This window comes from Aspergillus fischeri, genomic scaffold (genome assembly GCF_000149645.3).
Source record: "Aspergillus fischeri NRRL 181 1099437636244 genomic scaffold, whole genome shotgun sequence".
Classification (NCBI taxonomy): domain Eukaryota; kingdom Fungi; phylum Ascomycota; class Eurotiomycetes; order Eurotiales; family Aspergillaceae; genus Aspergillus; species Aspergillus fischeri.
This window is the reverse complement of record NW_001509774.1, coordinates 292,549-310,121: the sequence shown is the minus strand read 5'-3', so window position 1 is coordinate 310,121 and position 17,573 is coordinate 292,549. Positions and strand designations below refer to the sequence as shown.

The window sequence follows — 17,573 nt, the reverse complement described above, 5'->3', positions numbered from 1 at the left end:
TTGCCATGGCGTCACTGGCCAGGCACGTGCAACACTAGCCCTGCCCTATTTGTTTCACGTGACTTTTATGACGCTAGGCCGAAAGAGGGCGGGTGACGTCGACAATGGGTGCTGGAGTCCTGTGGTGACGCAGGGGGGTAATTCTCTACTGCAGGATTCTCAAAAGAGGGGTTGTCGGCTGTTGATCATCCATAAATTTGTATCACTGTCTTCCTTCGTCGGACATTGTTAGACTACTGTTTTCTCATCTCAAGCTCTCGGAGCTCATTGTCAGCTAACTGGTGAATCCATTGACCCCTCGTGTCTGTGACGTACCCTTTCCCACTCCCGCTTTCACTCACCGGAAATCTTTCACCCCACCGTCACAACAACTTATCTACAGTTTCGGTCGCAACGACAGCTGACTCCCCTGGAGCTTCACTTTCCGGTCTAGCGATTGATCCCTACAACACTCCTTTGTGGATCAGTCTACGGTCGTCAACAGGATGAGCTCAACACAAGCGCCCGTCGAGCCGCCCAAGAGACGCCGCATTGGTGTCCTCACCTCGGGTGGTGATGCCCCCGGTATGAACGGAGCCGTGCGGGCCGTCGTCCGTATGGCCATTTACTCCGACTGCGAAGCGTACGCCGTGTTCGAAGGTTATGAGGGATTGGTTCATGGTGGTCATATGATTCGTCAGCTGCACTGGGAAGATGTCCGTGGCTGGCTGTCCAAGGGTGGTACACTGATCGGATCTGCTCGGAGCATGGCTTTCCGCGAACGCGCTGGACGTCTCAAGGCTGCTAAGAACATGGTGCTCCGCGGTATCGATGCTCTGGTTGTCTGCGGTGGTGACGGAAGTTTGACCGGAGCCGACGTCTTCCGTTCGGAATGGCCCGGTTTGCTGGAGGAGCTGGTCAGGAATGGTGAATTGACTGAGGAACAGATCAAGCCGTACAAGGTTTTGAACATTGTTGGCTTGGTGGGTTCCATTGACAACGACATGTCCGGCACTGACGCCACCATCGGCTGCTATTCCTCTCTGACACGAATCTGCGATGCCGTCGACGACGTTTTCGATACTGCGTTTTCCCACCAGCGAGGTTTCGTTATCGAGGTTATGGGGCGACACTGCGGTTGGTTGGCTTTGATGTCCGCGATCAGTACCGGCGCGGACTGGTTGTTCATTCCGGAGATGCCTCCTCGTGATGGGTGGGAGGATGACATGTGCTCGATCATCACCAAGGTGAGTCGCAAATATCTCGTTACCAGTCATTCATTAACGGAATCTTCTCTGTAGAACCGCAAAGAACGTGGCAAGCGTCGTACTATCGTTATCGTCGCCGAAGGTGCTCAGGACCGCAGTCTCAACAAGATTTCCAGCTCAACGATCAAAGACATTCTCACACAGCGACTCGGGCTGGATACTAGAGTTACTGTGCTGGGACACACTCAGAGAGGAGGAGCAGCATGCGCATATGACCGGTGGCTGTCCACCTTGCAGGGTGTTGAAGCCGTCCGGGCCGTTCTGGATATGAAGCCGGACTCGCCATCGCCAGTCATTACCATTCGTGAGAACAAGATCATGCGGACACCGCTGATGGACGCAGTGCAAGAAACCAAGCATGTAGCGAAGCTCATCCATGACAAGGACTTTGAGGCAGCGATGAGAATGCGGGATGCCGAATTCAAAGAATACCACTTTGCCTATCGCAACACTGCCACACCTGATCATCCCAAGATGATCCTCCCTGAAGACAAGGTGCGTTGCTATCTCTCAGTCAGCCGGCTTGGCTAATTCAAAATAGAGAATGAGAATTGCCATCATCCACGTCGGTGCCCCGGCCGGAGGCATGAACCAAGCCACCCGCGCCGCTGTCGGTTACTGCCTCACTCGTGGACACACCCCCCTTGCGATTCACAACGGTTTCCCCGGCCTTTGCCGTCACCACGATGATCAGCCTGTGGGCTCTGTTCGTGAAGTCAAGTGGCTGGAGTCCGATGCCTGGGTTAACGAGGGTGGATCGGATATTGGAACAAACCGTAGCCTGCCGTCCGAGGATTTCGAGACCACTGCAATGTGCTTCGAGAAGTACAAGTTTGACGCACTGTTCGTGGTTGGTGGTTTCGAAGCCTTCACGGCAGTCAGCCAGCTCCGTCAGGCCCGCGATAAATATCCTGCTTTCAAGATCCCCATGGTTGTGTTGCCCGCTACGATTTCGAACAATGTGCCTGGAACCGAGTACTCGCTGGGAAGCGACACCTGTCTCAACACCTTGATTGATTTCTGCGACGCCATCCGCCAGTCGGCGTCGTCCTCTCGTCGTCGTGTCTTCGTCATCGAGACACAAGGTGGTAAGTCGGGCTACATCGCCACTACCGCTGGTCTCGCCGTCGGCGCTACAGCCGTGTACATTCCCGAAGAGGGCATAGACATCAAGATGCTCTCGAATGACATTGACTTCCTGCGCGAGAACTTTGCCCGTGACAAGGGAGCCAACCGTGCCGGAAAGCTCATCCTGCGCAACGAATGTGCCTCCAGCACCTATACCACACAGGTCATCGCCGACATCTTCAAGGAGGAGGCCAAGGGTCGGTTCGAGTCTCGCTCGGCGGTCCCTGGCCACTTCCAGCAAGGAGGTAAGCCATCGCCGATGGACCGTATCCGCGCTCTCCGGATGGCGGTCAAGTGTATGCTGCATCTCGAAAACTACGCAGGCAAGTCGCGCGACGAGATTGCGGCGGACCCGATGTCGGCGGCGGTCATCGGTATCAAGGGCTCGCAGGTGTTGTTCTCCGCCATGGGCGGCGAGGACGGTCTGGAGGCGACGGAGACGGATTGGGCACGCCGGCGTCCCAAGACGGAGTTCTGGCTGGAGCTTCAGAACTATGTCAACGTCCTGTCTGGCCGTGCTGCTGCGGGAAAGCCCATGTGGTCATGCTATGAGTGTAAGCACTTCCCAGACTGTTATCGTCTTACAATACTGACTGTCGACAGCCATTGAACCTTCGGCGCCCACTTCACCTTAGAGCGGCCGTGACCGTGCAACACCAGGGATACGATTGATGAGACGGGAAGCTGACCGCGACCCTTGAATGATATTTCGGAAAATAGCTGACGCCCTGGACTTGGACATTGGGGTAGATTATGATTTCGCATCAGGAGTTGAGAATACACGATGGCTACGTGGTCTGGGCAAATATATTGAATTGAATCTAGGATTTCATAGTCAATGAATGATGGTATCATGCCATATGCCATTCTAGTAAACCGAAATATAACCGTTCGAACGCATAATCAAGATCGATTCTTCTCCGCCTTCTGCAACTCCTCCAGTTCATCGAGTAGCTGCACTGTTTCCGAAGGACTAGCAATCCAGGCAGTCGTAGATGCCAAACGCGCCTACGCGGTCAAGTCACTTTCAATTCGCCTTAAAAATGGAGAGGACGAACTCACCTTGAAATCATTCGCACCAGCCGAGAGAAACTGATCGCCAACATGGAGCGTGCGCGACCGCTTGATCCCCCCGAAATACCGCTGACAAGCGCGCACACCCCAGGACTTGTCGCCGATGTCGACGAAGACGTCGTTTCCGCCTGTCTCATCATTAGCTACACGCACGTGAAAAGGAAGTTTGGGGAAGGGGGAAGGAGGGGGAGGCACCGTTAAACGCGCAAAAGGGCAGTCTGGAGCCGACGACAGATCGTTCAACGGTATTCTGCACGACGAGGACGGTCTCCTCGAGCTGCTCGCGGTGGATCTTGCTCCGGTCGTAGGGGTAGACGCCGACAGCGCGGTCCTTGCGGAGGACAGCAACGGGCAGGTTGAGGTTCGCCGCACAAGCGCGCAGCGAAGACTCAGCAATATCGAGCAGCTGGGTGATATCCTCCTGTTTCCAGGACTTCATTTCGTCGAGGAGCCACTCCGGGCGAGGGACGTAGGAGAGGCGGTGCGGGGAGGCAGAGTCGAAGCGGAAGAGGAAGTTGCTCTCGCCGCCCATGACGACCAGGCCGTCTTTCTGGGCGGGGGTGAGGGAGGGGGAGTCGTGGACGGCGTCAAGGAGGCCCTTGAGGCGCTCGTAGTACTTTGCGCCCTCGGTGTAGCCTGCGGCGGTGACGATGCCGATGCGCACGCCTTGGTGCAGGAGGCGGATGATGCGCGGGATGGCGGGGTTGTCCGGGGTAAGGCAGGCGCCGTCGTCGTAGAGGGTGACGTCTCCGTCGAAGGTGACGAGGTCGAGGCCGGGCCCGCGGACGAGGCCGAGGAGCTGGGCGGTGTTGAGGATGAGGCGGATGTCGTTGAAGGAAGGAGCGACGAAGCGGCGGCGGCTGATCATGCGTTTGGCGTCTTGGTATTTGAAGGCGTCTTCGAGCGGGAGCCGGCTGAAGAAGGAGCCGGCGGTCGGGACGAGGAGTTTCAGTTTGGACTTGCCGGGGGCGGCGTTGCGTTCATGGTCGACTGTTTGGGTTAGATGGAAGTGAGAACAGGGGGAAGAGGCTTACTGTGGTCGTCGATGAGCTTCTCGACATCCCGGAAGATCTCCGCGTAGCGTTGATGGGTGTCGGCCGCTACGGCCACGAGGTTCTCGCTGTGTTCCTGGTAGACAGCGGTGGGCTGCGAGTGCAGCACAAAGGGGACCGCCAGAAGACCCTATTCGATGAGCTTCCTCCTGTGGTTATGGAGTGGTGCACTCACTTTGATCCATTCAATCTGGACTATGTTAGTTTGGACGTTGCGACGCGTCTTGAAGAACTCACCAGCTGGTCTCGACGATGCGACTATCGGAGTGAGTCAGCCAGCTCAACTTCAATGGCTGACAGCATACCTTGAGAGCATCTATCAAATGGTTAGCATCAGTCTTCTAACCGTATTTAAAGAGACGTACATTCAACGCGATACCGAGTGGTCATTGTGAGTGGTGTTGTTAGCCAGGGGTGAGGAGGGGAGGATGAGGAGGATGAGCAGTGCGGGAAGTTCCCCGCTCGGTGAGTTGGAGAAGTTGGTGCCAAGACAGGGTGAGACACAGGCAGACTCCCATCGATGATGGATTTGATTGGATTAATATGGTCAATTTGAGTGCTTATTGGCATCGAATCTTCCGTCTAGACCCAGCATCATGGTGACTCATTCTGCGCCATCACTTGTTGATCACTTATTGGCCGGAGAGCCGATCTTATCGCGAATAAGCCTCGCTGTGAGCAATTCAAGGTGGCTTAGACAGACCAGCAGAATTAACTATACGATCGAGACAAGAAAATCTGGAGTCATCAGAAAATATGCAAGCTTGGGCAAATCGAATGTCCGCATCTCGTATGGCTCATCAGCCTGAGGCATATCCCGGCCTATCACCATTTTCTGAGCAATAAATCAAGCCAGTCATCGACCTCGACGAGATTAAAGTTACATTCTCGTGTCGAGTCATACTCGCATACTAGTCCAGCGATGATGACGGTGATGACGATGCTATTGATGCCTGGAGTCATTCATCCAGTGTCCTCGTTATGGCAATATAACTGTGCGAGTCGTACGAGATGCCTACTCAACAGAATCAAACACAAATCTCTGCCATCACCCGGGTGAAGGTGAACATGAACATGAACATGAACACGAACATGCATTTCCTCAGTGAAAGCAGCAACCCACCTCTATCAGATCCACCACCCCCATACACCCCAGCTGCATCTCCCAAAATGCCAGAATCACAACCAGAAGCAGACACCAAACAACCACTCCCACCCTCCGCCACCGTATCTCCAACCCGCGGGATCCAAATCCCCTCGAAACACGACTACTTCACCTCCGGCTTCGCGTACCCTCCCTTCCTAGCCACCTACGACATCTCCCCCCACCACTGGACCCAATTCACCGACGACCTGAACGAGGAGGTGAAGCTCTCCCCGCGACAATGGGCGACCACAGTCGCCAAGGGCGTAGGCGTCCTCGCGCTGGGCGGGATGATGGCCGGCGTGCTGGGTGCGATTCCTGCGGTCCTGGTAGCGCGCAAGGCGAGGCGGAACCGCGAGGAGATGAATCTGATTATTGCTGCTTCGGAGAGGCCAGATGATATAGATGCAGATTCGGGGTCCGAGGGAGGGTCGAGGCTTTCGAGGAAGGTTAAGACGTGGAATGAGACGTTCTTCCAGCCGAGGGGGATTATGGTCCGGGTTGTTCTCCCGTGGGAGGAGCTGGATGAGATGCAGGGGATGGAGGTGCTTCCTGCGGGAAGGTATGGAAAGAAAGATGAGCAGGCTGTTAGGGAAGATGCGTCGCGAAAGGCGCGGATTGTGATTATTCCAGTAGATACAGATTCAGCGGCAAATCCGTGAATTAATGCAAGAATAAGTTCATTAACATGCGTTCCACATCAACATGATTCGGATACATTGGTCCATTACACCCTCGACTTGTCGACCGTCTCCTGGTGCGCCGCAGTCCCGTGCATCTCCTCCGCCATCTGCATCTTCTCCGACACCACCTGATCCCGCTCTTCGGCGTCCTTGTTTCCGTACAGACCGATCTTGTACCACGGCAGCTCGAACAGGCGATCCATGCTCTCGAGCGACCGCCCGGCTGTCTCAGGAACACTGAGAAACACCCACACTCCACCGAGGATGGTCACCGCCGCAAAGCACCAGAACGTGCCCTTGGGGGTGATGCCGCCGTGGTCGGTGGACAGCAACATGTTTGGGACGGCGCGCGAGTTGCCGTACTGGTTGGCAAAGTGTAGCGTCATGGCGATGGAGGTCGCCAGGGCACGGATGCGCAGCGGGAAGAGCTCCGCGGTGAGCAGGTACTGCATCGAGTTCCAGCCGAGCGCCCAGCCGAACCCGGAGACATAAATCATGGCGATGGCGCCGCGGCTGACGCCCTGCTTTGACTCCGGCAGGACAAAGTCGTCGACGATGCCCATCTCCGGGACGTCGGTCAGGAAGGCGGCGACGTAGATCATGGCGATGGCCTGCAGGGTGATACCGATGAGCAGGGCGCGTTTGCGGCCGATCACGTCGACCAGGAACAGGGCGCACGTGATGGCTGCGACGAGCTTGACGATACCGAACACACCGGTCACGAGGAGGCTCTCGTTGGAGCCGGTGATGCCGAGCAGCTTGAAGAGATCTGGGGCGTAGAGGGTGATGGAGCCGGCGCCGGACCATTGCGAGAGGATCTGCGACATGACGGTCAGGTAGATGCGGTACAGGTTCTTCGGGACGCAAAAGGTCTCCTTGATGACGCCGAGCCAGCCAGAGCCCATGGTCGCCTCGAGTTCGGCCTGGTGGGACTGCTCGATGGCCGTGATCTCCTGCACGACGTACTCGTGGTCTTCAGGGAGGTGTCGCACGCGCGCTAGATTGCGGATTGCGTGTTCGTATTTGCCCTTTTTGATCAGAAAGCGAGGGGACTCGTATTGCAGGAAGGAGAGGAGGAAGATCAGACCGGCGAAGATGATGTGCAGACTGGTTGGCACTTCCTACGTGATTGTCAGCTGCGATTGATTCTCAGGCAGTTGCCGGCTCACTCACCCATCGCTTGTGCGTGTTGTCTCCGAGGTTAACCTGGCACCCGTAGTTGGTAAAGTAGGCCAGGACGATACCAAGATACACGAAACCGGTAAACACACAGGTGCAGAGACCTCGGATCGACGCGGGGGCCTAGCCACGACGGTCAGCTTGCATCACACCGTATGCGAAGGTATACTCACAATCTCAGCGAGATACACCGGGCCCACCACAACAGTTTGTCCAACACCCAATCCTGCAATGAAGCGACCGGCGTAGATGGCGGCAAGGCTTCCGTTTGCGCCCAAGAAGATGCCAATACCAAGAATCCACAGAAGACACAACTGACGAGTGGCCCAGATACGACCGATGCGGTCACAAACCAAGAACGCGCTGCTCGGGTTAGAAAGTTGTCAAGCAAATTAAAATCTGGAACTTACAAGAGAGCACCACCGACAGAACCGATCTGCACCATCGCCGACACATTCGCCTTGATGTTCGTCTGTTCGACCTCACTGTATTGGCTGTAGTGGATCGTCCGCTGGAAATCCTTCGAGTTGAAAGCGCCCGAGATCAAACCCTCATCCACACCTCGGGCAGCGCCCATGAGGCCGAATGAGAGAACCGCAAACCATAGCCTCCAGTTGAAGACTTCTTTGGGTTCGTTAAGGTTTCTCAACCGGAAGATGTTGACGGGTTTCTTTGGACCGCCTGCCATCGTCTCGTCCTTTGTGTTCAGAATACCAAGTGGGAGAGATGAGCAAGAAAAAGTTGAGGAGGGTGATGGACAAACAGGGATGGACAGACGATCACTCCCCAGCTTTATACCCCATGCATGAACACTGCGGAGAAAACGCGGAGTAGAAGCGTGGGGTCGAAATTTCCGAGATCAGGACCAGGAAACTAACTTTGGTCGCATACTCGACACGAAGATATCCCGGAGATGGATGCATTGCTCCTTGCGGCTGGGACTCAGTGTCAATGGCATTTTGGATTCATTGGTTGAGAAACGGAGGGTGACCGACTGGCCCATATGAGGGGGCCAAGAACGCGTGGTTTGTGCCTATTCTCTGGCCCACCTAAGGTTTGCTGAAGGTTTGCTCAAGAGTCTAAGAGTCTGGAGTCGAGAGCTTGAAAGCTCTTGACTGCGCCAAAAGCCTTGTCCCACTCTCAGCATGAAGTCTATCCTCTGTTCTTGTGTATTGTGAGTTGTTTGAAAGAAATGAGATGTACCCAATAACTCACACATTCATCATATTTATCCTCCTTTCTCAGTCACTTTGAGAAACAATTCAACGAACAAGTCCATGCCGGCTTGTGGCCTCATCTCCGCATAATAAAGGCTCGGTCAAGTTCCGAAACATGACCGACTGCTTAGCGCTGGAAATGCCTCATAGGATCGGGATGTTTTCAACTCTAGATTCACTCTACACTCGGACCCGACTCGAAGTTCCGTTTCTCGGAAGTTCGAATGGTCATGTTTGATTCGCCAGTCGCACATGTACACGGTGAACTGTTGTCAGCATGAGCAGCACATCAGGCAGTTTAGGAAAGCATTCGCTGGCTCTCAGATCATCCTTTCCCATCAGCAGTAGCCCCGCCGTACCGAGTCAATGCATCTCATTATCCACTTCATAGAATGGCCAGCGAGAAAGGCCTATTCGGTCCTTGTCCGAAGCGACAACATCGTCGATGACGGCGTGACTAGCGTATCCAACTCCAGCAGCGATTCCACCGACGATCGCAAGGAAGCATGGTTCGGCGTGTGCCTAGCCTGATTGAGCCGTCTGTAACTCGGCGTTCTCCGAAGATTAGCCATAAGAATTGTGAGTTGTTGAGTGGATGGTGCCTGCTACAAGCCGGGGTCTGGGGTTGAATTCTCCACTGGAGTGTCTCGCTGCGGGGATGCAATGGGACGGGAAATTTACAAAACCTCCAACTCTCATTGGTTCATCCCACCCTCCACATGGACAGGATGGCAACCAACCATGGAAATTCAGTAGTAGTACGGAGTACTGTGGTCGACTGACGGATATAATAGATCTCAAATAGTCATATTGATAATTCTTATACAAGCCATTGCTATCTCATAATACAACAAGGAGTCAGTATTCAGTTGAGACACCGTTGAGTGGAGAAAGGTCATGAGGCCAGATATAAGCACAGACATCCTATTAGTCACGCCAGCGGAAAGCAGGATTGCGCCAATCGAGATCCTGGATCTGCAACAGGGACAGACCAGCCAGAGCCTGGTCAACATCCACCTTCTCGCGTCTCTTGTTATCCCACCGCATCCACCCCCAGAGCAATGCTCCGAGAATCATCGTCATGGACGAGGTGGCCAGGTTGAGACCGTTGCCGATATGATAATTCGGAGCGTCAAAGGGCAAAAACGACCATGTCGAGATCAAACCACCAATGTTACCCATCATCACCGTCGTTCCGATAGCCGATGACCGTGCAGTGTCAGACACCACGTTGTTCGATGAATTCGCATTGCACAGAGCGCCAAAGGCGAACGCACCACTAGCAATCAAAAACGTCGCGCCGTAGCGGACCATGGCGTCAGTGCTGGCCAGGAACATGATGTACCCCGCCATCATCAGAGGGGGCCCGATCACGAAGAAGATCATGCGCCGGTCAAATCGCCAGCTGAGGAAAGGGAACAACACAGTGAAGAACGCTCCGACAACATATGGAGGAACAGTGTGCAGCTGCTGGGACACCACGGTGCTGTGTTGGTAGATGGTCCTGACAATCGTGGGTGCGAAGAAGGCCAGGCCTTGGACCGTGATATTGTTGAGGAGGAAGATGAAAGAGGTGGCCAGGGTGACGGGGCTGAAGATGCCCCGGAGTGTCTTAGCCTTATCAATCTTGTCCAGCACTTCCGTGGTTCCCACACGCTCCGACTTGACTCGAGCGATCGCCAGGTCCTTCTCCTCCTGCGTCAGCCAGCGAGCTGTCGCAGGCCGGTCGGTAAGAGTAAAGAAAGAGATCAACGCGAGACCGATGGTAATGATGCCCTCAATAGCGAAGATCATGCGCCATGTGCGCAGGCCGCCGAAATGATCCAGTGACAGAATGCCCGAAGCCAGCAGGCCACCGAACGCGCCGGCCAGCGGCGCCATGACAATATAAAGAGAGAGGCGGAAGGCAAGTTCACTGCGACGGTACCACCGGGATAGATAGTAAGCGATGCCGGGCATCATACCCGCTTCAAAGACACCAAGCAAGAATCTGACTCCTGACGCGGCGTGGATGTTGTGGACAAATGCCGTGCCAAGCGAGCAGATACCGAAGCCCAGCGTGATGACGGGGAGGAACCAGCCCGGACCAATCCACTTGCAGGCAATATTGCAAGGAATTTCAAAGACAATGTAGCTGATGTAGAAGATGGATAAGAGGGCATTGTAGTCGTAACCCTTCAAGCCGAGGTCTTTCTCAAACCCGGCGAGCTTGGCGTTACCTGAGACAGGATCGTCAGTCAGACCGTGTGCGATAAGACGTGGAGAGAATAACATACCAATATTTGCTCTGTCAATGAAGCAAAACAGATAAAGAAGCGAGACAGTAGGAATGATGTAGAGATCAATCTTCAGTCGAAGGCGAGATTCCGCCGCACGGTCGAATTCGACCAAGGCTCGACCATATTGGTCCGTTGCAGCCTGACCACGGCTGGCGGCCTCATGAGCTGTTTCGTGGGCTAGAGTTTCTTTGAGTTGTGAAATGCCCTTTTCCTCCGCCATGACTTGCGAAAGATTATCGTTTCCGGACTCGGAAACAATCGAGATAAAAGGCGTTGGAACCTGTCAATGATTGACGAGGATGTTGATCAGTGCGAACAATGAGCTACCCAGAATTTATGCAGCAGCGGTGATTTATAGCTTGATCTCACGTCGGATACGAGACTCGCCTCTGATCTGCCGAAACGTCAGGACGGGAGTGACTGTCGGAAGAGCGTGGGGACAGAATCTGGAATCCGGGGTCATCGAGATCTGGAACGTGGGGAAGAGCTAATGATCAGAGCTGGTTCGGTGTACGTCAAGCCTCAAATGGACGAGTCATTGTCACGCAGGGTGAAGAGACGGCATAGCTTAGCGGTAGTCAGACGGCAGATACAAGGGTGAGACAAGCTGACAAAGCTCAAGAAACCGAGGTGCCGACGGTAGGAAAAATCATAAAAAGTCCATGCGTCTGCCGTCCCCGTACTTTTTTGGTGATTCCTGATTCAAAATTCTATTCCACCTAGTCGCTTGGCACAACCACATCTTGTCAACCACGCACTGGCTGTCTGGCGTGCAGACCACGGTTGGTGTTATTGGTAGATAGAGTATTAGCGAATGAGCTGCGTAGCATCCCCTTTCCAAGAGAACTAGCGACCAATCCAATGGTTCCGGCCATATCAACGTTTTAGCGATGCTTCTTGGCCCTCAGCTGGTGTCCAATCTGGATCCGACCGCGAGACAATGCCTCTCTTCACGAGAACTCAAATGTAGCCTTGGCAAGTGCCAAGGCCAAAAATGTGTATCAGCTTAAGGCAATTTTATGCGAGGGAGGTAGTACTGTGGGTTTGACGGTGTGAGTTAGCACACGCCACTTGTCTTTGAGAGCGAGGACTGCAAACTTACCTGGACAAACCCCCTCACGCTGGCATTGACAGAGGACGAGAAGGAACTGTGAGAGCAACCAAACACAAAGCGCCATCATAGAACTCAATAATATACACTCACTTGCATACTCCTGTAACTGCAAGCAGATTGAAGGCCATAGTGCCGAATCGCAGGATGCTTAGGGGAGAGTACAGGAGGTGGCGCTGGGTCAAAACACCGTGACGCTTAGCCATTAGCCAGCCAAAGCGCGTGACTTGGCAACCATGCATTTTCCTCCCCGCGCTCTAGCTCTCGCTTCTTCTCCCCACAACCCCGGAATTGAGTTACGGACTTGTTATTGATGGAGTGACCAATGACAGTAAAACATTGGGAAGCATCAAGTGTGGGATGTGGGGAAAAGGTCGTTCCGACGATGAAGTCGAATGAATCGGCTAATTGGCGGCTGCACTCAATGAGGTGAGGAATCAAAACAAGAGCTTGAGAAGGCGTCACTCTCCAACCTAAGAGGAAAACTCGAGTGAATGGCGCTGATCTCTTCTAGTCAACAGGCAGCTGGAATGAATTCACCGGCTCGATGAGGCAAACCATCCTTTGACTCTCCAATCGTCCGGTCGCCGAACTTGATCCATCACTTCTCGCCGTATATTCAGCAGAGCTACTATCACTTTACTTGCGAACGGCGCGCTGCTGTGAACTTCTCATGTATAGTCGGAAGATACAAACTACATCAGTGAAAGGCTTATACTATCCTGGCTCACCCTGCTCTATCGCTCATCCTTGCCAAGCTACCATAGCACCGGAGCTCTTTGCGTCCTCACTTCGAATAAAATCCCGTCCCCTCAGCCGTGCCAAGGGGCAAGGCATGCCTTGGCATCTTCGCATTTACTGGCTGGGAAAGAAAAGGAACAAAAAGAAAAAGCGATGAAGCAATCCCTCATCATCTTTGACCCATGAGTCGAGCCAGGTATCACACGCAAGCTCTCCTGATTGAATCAAGTCTCTCCGAATTACGGAGTACCGTTCACCTCTTTATCCTTGCCTGAGCATCAGACGCATGATCTCCTTGCTGAATCAGTCTTTCCGAAGAACGGAGTACTGTCAATCCTCATCACACTAAGGATCCTTCTCCGTTACAGTATCGGCTCAATTCAAAAAAGCCTGCCTAGATCGCTGAGGCTTAACTATTACGAGTCAACCACCAGGCATTGGCGTACAGGCTCAGTCTAATTGCTTCAGCTGAAGTTATATGAGCGATTTGCTAAGTCGCTCTATTCACTCTATGCATCCGCAGAATGGCATTTTGCTCTTATGGATAGCTTGCGATCCCGCATGCATGAAAGGAGTACGGAGAGGACGAGAGGTCATGGAGTCAAGGCTATTCCTGGTGGGATAGTCCGTGAGAAGCAATAGACGAGGCCTCGCTCGCTCTTTAACATAACTAACCCTTCTCGTAACGTTCTAAGTGTTATCAAGCTGGGATAGAACGTCACAGAGCGTCTTCTCACCTCAGCCTCGATTTTGTAGCAAAACCTCGTGGTGGGCAAACTCGGAAATACAGACCAATCACGTGATGTAAATCCGAAGTTTTTCCCCGCGACGTACCCGAAGGGCAAAGCAATGAGAACAACTTGCCCCTTAGGGTCCGGTTATTTCAGTTACTTAAATAAATGGCTGAAATCCTTCAATCAGACGAGCCATCCGGTTGGCGAATACCCAAGGCTTGTCAAGAATGCAGAAGGCGAAAAATCAAGTGTAATGGAGCCAACCCCTGCAAGACCTGTCGGGTGCGGAACACTCCATGTGTCTACCGGGATGTGATCCGGCAGCGCAAGAAAAAGAAGCATGGCGCCGTAGACGAGGGCCTGGCTTCCCGTGAATCTACGCGCTCTGAGCTTCGTACACAGCAGCCATCCTCACCGCTGCCCCAGCCGTTAGGCCGCCGGAACAAATCAGCCAGCTATACTTTCCACAACAGCGTTTCGGCAACGCACATGGCATCTCCCTCATGCAAGGTGCAACTATATTATGGACCGACGTCCCATTTTACTCTTATGCATGAGATTTATCGGGGCTTGGTTTCGAATCTATCCACCCATCCCGAGGAGCCGCAGGGAGAGGTCGAAGAGGCTGGGGCTGGGCTTGATATGTTCAGTGTTCGGGGCATCTTCTTCGGTACTCCAGCCGAGACGCATGACCCCAATAAGGGGATTGGTACCACAGTCGCACCGGTGATGTTCTTGCCGTATGAGCTCGCCAGAATATTTCTGCAACGATTTTTGTCAACGCTGTACCATCTGGTACCATTCTGGTCCAAAGAGCTTTATGAGCGCCAGCTAGAACACTTGTATCTCCCTTCCTCTGGTACCGGCTCTGACACTTGTGCCAACTCCATCTTACTGATGGCTTTGGCCACGGGCTCCCTGGGCACACAGCATTATCGCTGGGGAGATATTCTGTTTGAGCGGGTCAAGGCGTCTTGTCCTTCCTGGGACGACGTGGTTAATCTCGAGACTGTACAGCTGTCATTGATGATGATAAGTATATTCTGTCCTTGGTGATGTAAGTTTATGCCTGACGCTTGGCTAGCACGCCCATTATCAAACGGAGCAAGGTCGCCCCAATTCTTCCTTTCTCTACCTGGGCACAGCTGCAAGGAAGGCCATCTCAGCTGGCTTGCACAAGGAATCACCGACTGAAGGAGGAGAGGGTAGAAAAATAGTGGAGCAAAGACGATTGACCTTTTGGTCCTTATTTTTCTACGAGACGTTCGTCCTTGGTCACTGATTCTGCTTTTGTAAACTGGTCTGCTGACGGCTTATTAGCTGGATTTGCTTTCATCTTGGTCGCCCGAGTTCGCTTTCTTCGAGGGACGTTGGCATTGCACCTCCCAAGGATCCATTCATTCTCATTCTCATACACCTCACAAACGTCATGGCTCGTTCAGCAAACGAAATATACGGCCGACCACACGACTCATTGTTGCAAATGTGGAAGCTTGCCAGATCCATTTCAGAAGACCTTCGTTGTTACGACGAGAAGATGAAGCTTGCTCTTGGCTTTGGGCTTGACAAATGCCCCCAGCCGGGTGATGTCGGAGTTCGGCAGGCAATTCTCATAACCTGTAAGTCATTGACATGCAGAGTAATGGACGGACAAGCTAAGATAGATAGTATACTATCACACCATTCTTTTGACATTTCGACCGTTCTTGATCTTTCGCGGGCGATGGCAGCGCGATACCAAAAAGTCTTCTTCCGAGACTGGGCCCAACACAACTAAACGTCCGACAGAAATGCCGGCGTGGCTGAACGAGGCGTGCGACCACGCGGTCCACGCTGCATGCAGAACTCTCCATCATCTATGTGAGGCTGCTATCGTCAATGAATTCGTTCGGGTATGCTTTCCCCGTATGCAAACACCGGATTTGTACACATATCGGAGCTAAAAAGTCGTTAGGAACTTCGCTATCATGGCTTCTTCCTGACCAGCGCCTGCTTTGCACTTATTTACGACTTCATGTATAATGAGAAAGTTGCACCTACACACCTTCCATGGGTTCACGTGGGTATCCAATGTCTTGGGGCCATGCGGCCGGGGGATCCCATCACAAGCTCTATTTCAGCTATCCAAACTGTCCTGAAGAAACTGCACCCGTCGTATGAATGGGTGCCACCTGGACCTGTCCAGGGTCAGGCATATGCACCAAACCCAATGGGCTCGGCATCAGCTCACCCCTATTCTAGTGGTGTAGCATCGAGCCAGGCAAATCCTATGCGCGAAGCTTTCCCTGGTGACACCTTTTTGGGAGGGTACCTTCCCACAATGCCGAACATTCAAGTCAATCCGCTTCAAAGCGATATCCCGGAAGCTTCTGCTAGTGTCGGGAGCAGCGAGGATCTTCCGGATTTCAATCTGTCGGACATGGGATGGGATTTTGACTTTTCCACGATGGATCTTGAAGCATTCTTCTCTATCCAACCCACTATGAATTCTTCGTAGCCACTTTAATTCGAACAGGATTAAGCGATTCACAGTATAGCTGCTGATCGCCGGCTTTGGCTTTACTACACCATCATACGCCTTGCCACTTTTCGGTCCGCTCAGATTGCCGATACCACCCTTAAACACATGGCAATGCTACTGTTCACTGGGTTATCTCCGCTTTGTTTGAGGATAAACCTTGCTGTTCTAAGGCTACGGACTCTTCTGCGACCTATGCTATCTGAGTTCCATTTTGAGAAGGTAAATATTTTGTCTCCATTCTGAGAGCAGTCTCCTGCTTTCAATCAGCCAGATTTCGTCATAAGCCTGGTCGAATATTGAGAGGGAAATGGATCAGGTTTCGCCTGCAGGATCTTACTGTTGTCGGGATTCCCCCGGTATGCACCGAGAGTGATTGGGCGATCACCCACTCGTAAGAGTTCGTTTCGAACCAGGAGAATTGAACCTGTTGATCAATGCCTCTATCTGAGCCGAGGTCCAGATCCCGAGATGAAGTCATACATTTTCAGTCGTGTATGGACTTTGATTACGAATCTACTTGTTGCATTTGTCCTACCTTGCTTCAAGAGTTCAATTTCGCTTGTCAAGCACAATGAGCCTTAGCAGGTATGGATTTTAGTTAAATTCTTATAGAATGTTATCCCCGGTACATTCATCTCACTTGTCCACCATGTAACAATATATATCCATGACACTCATACAAAATTAGCAACAATTCACTACCATAAGATCATATCAAATTTAACATCAAGAGTAATACCTTCATGCCAACATTCTCTTCGTCCCATGTAATCTCCAGTTGATGCACCACCTTCCGCATGCGGCATCCCCCTCGCAAAAACAGTATCTCCGGACCGATCCATGGCCCATTACGAAGAGAATGCTGGAACCAAACATTCTACCTTACGGAGTGGTGATGGATGGCCGTCTCTCTGGTTGAACCAAAACTGTCGAATGTATCGATCTGCGACCACCTGTCCTTGTCTCCCTCGCACTTCTTCTCCACGCAGGCAAGAAACAACATGATTAGACGGCTAGCATTACTCAAGCTTGATCCTTTCTTTATCAAAGGATCGTAAGGCTGAATATCGGGATCATACTGTCTTGGTTGTGAATTTCGGAAGATTTACTTAGCAGCAGGGTGACATTAGGCAAGATGGAACCATGGACGAATGCTGAAGTCAGCGATCGACCGGATCCATCCGTGAGCACAGCAGTATGGGTGAACAGCCAATGATACCTTCTACTGGATTGTCCAGTCTACCTAGCTATCTGCTGACTATTTTCCTGTCCATGGTCTAGACAACCGGAGATATTTTCCCCCACAGTTTGACCAGGATTCGAACTCTTCATCAGGCCCCCCGAATTTTCCGACATGTACTCTGTCTATTCTTATTCCAAGGCTCCCTGTACTTTGCCGTGCTGCATCGATCTCTGATCACGGACAAGTTTGTATGACCAAGTCTAGGATGCGTCGCTAACTG

General features: G+C 52.7%; 6 protein-coding genes across 6 annotated transcripts, besides 1 other annotated feature; 3 read left to right on the top strand and 3 right to left on the bottom strand.

Annotated features, from left to right (window-relative positions):
* Window positions 1–485: 485 nt before the first annotated feature.
* NFIA_044540 (ATP-dependent 6-phosphofructokinase) lies at window positions 486–3,010 on the top strand (the record flags this gene model as incomplete). The annotated part of the gene is made up of 4 exons (XM_001267531.1): window positions 486–1,226; window positions 1,281–1,742; window positions 1,789–2,929; window positions 2,979–3,010. 4 exons carry the CDS (start codon window positions 486–488, stop codon window positions 3,008–3,010), a joined length of 2,376 nt encoding a protein of 791 aa, XP_001267532.1.
* Window positions 3,011–3,278: 268 nt separating this feature from the next.
* On the bottom strand, window positions 3,279–4,891 carry isn1 (IMP 5'-nucleotidase ISN1; the record flags this gene model as incomplete). Its single annotated transcript, XM_001267530.1, has 6 exons — window positions 3,279–3,383; window positions 3,438–3,577; window positions 3,645–4,439; window positions 4,484–4,631; window positions 4,677–4,759; window positions 4,867–4,891. The coding sequence occupies 6 exons, from the start codon at window positions 4,889–4,891 to the stop codon at window positions 3,279–3,281; spliced, it is 1,296 nt and encodes a 431-aa protein (XP_001267531.1).
* A 621-nt stretch (window positions 4,892–5,512) lies between these two features.
* On the top strand, window positions 5,513–6,307 carry NFIA_044520 (uncharacterized protein; the record flags this gene model as incomplete). The annotated part of the gene is made up of 1 exon (XM_001267529.1): window positions 5,513–6,307. The coding sequence occupies one exon, from the start codon at window positions 5,513–5,515 to the stop codon at window positions 6,305–6,307; it is 795 nt and encodes a 264-aa protein (XP_001267530.1).
* Window positions 5,566–5,596: a microsatellite.
* Window positions 6,308–6,372: 65 nt separating the features above from the next.
* On the bottom strand, window positions 6,373–8,195 carry NFIA_044510 (putative MFS quinate transporter; the record flags this gene model as incomplete). The annotated part of the gene is made up of 4 exons (XM_001267528.1): window positions 6,373–7,449; window positions 7,502–7,630; window positions 7,681–7,870; window positions 7,918–8,195. 4 exons carry the CDS (start codon window positions 8,193–8,195, stop codon window positions 6,373–6,375), a joined length of 1,674 nt encoding a protein of 557 aa, XP_001267529.1.
* A 1,456-nt stretch (window positions 8,196–9,651) lies between these two features.
* On the bottom strand, window positions 9,652–11,223 carry NFIA_044500 (putative MFS transporter; the record flags this gene model as incomplete). Its single annotated transcript, XM_001267527.1, has 2 exons — window positions 9,652–10,943; window positions 11,001–11,223. The coding sequence occupies 2 exons, from the start codon at window positions 11,221–11,223 to the stop codon at window positions 9,652–9,654; spliced, it is 1,515 nt and encodes a 504-aa protein (XP_001267528.1).
* Window positions 11,224–13,754: 2,531 nt separating this feature from the next.
* NFIA_044490 (Zn(II)2Cys6 transcription factor) lies at window positions 13,755–16,086 on the top strand (the record flags this gene model as incomplete). The annotated part of the gene is made up of 5 exons (XM_001267526.1): window positions 13,755–14,600; window positions 14,674–14,852; window positions 14,910–15,208; window positions 15,258–15,481; window positions 15,544–16,086. The coding sequence occupies 5 exons, from the start codon at window positions 13,755–13,757 to the stop codon at window positions 16,084–16,086; spliced, it is 2,091 nt and encodes a 696-aa protein (XP_001267527.1).
* Window positions 16,087–17,573: the final 1,487 nt, after the last annotated feature.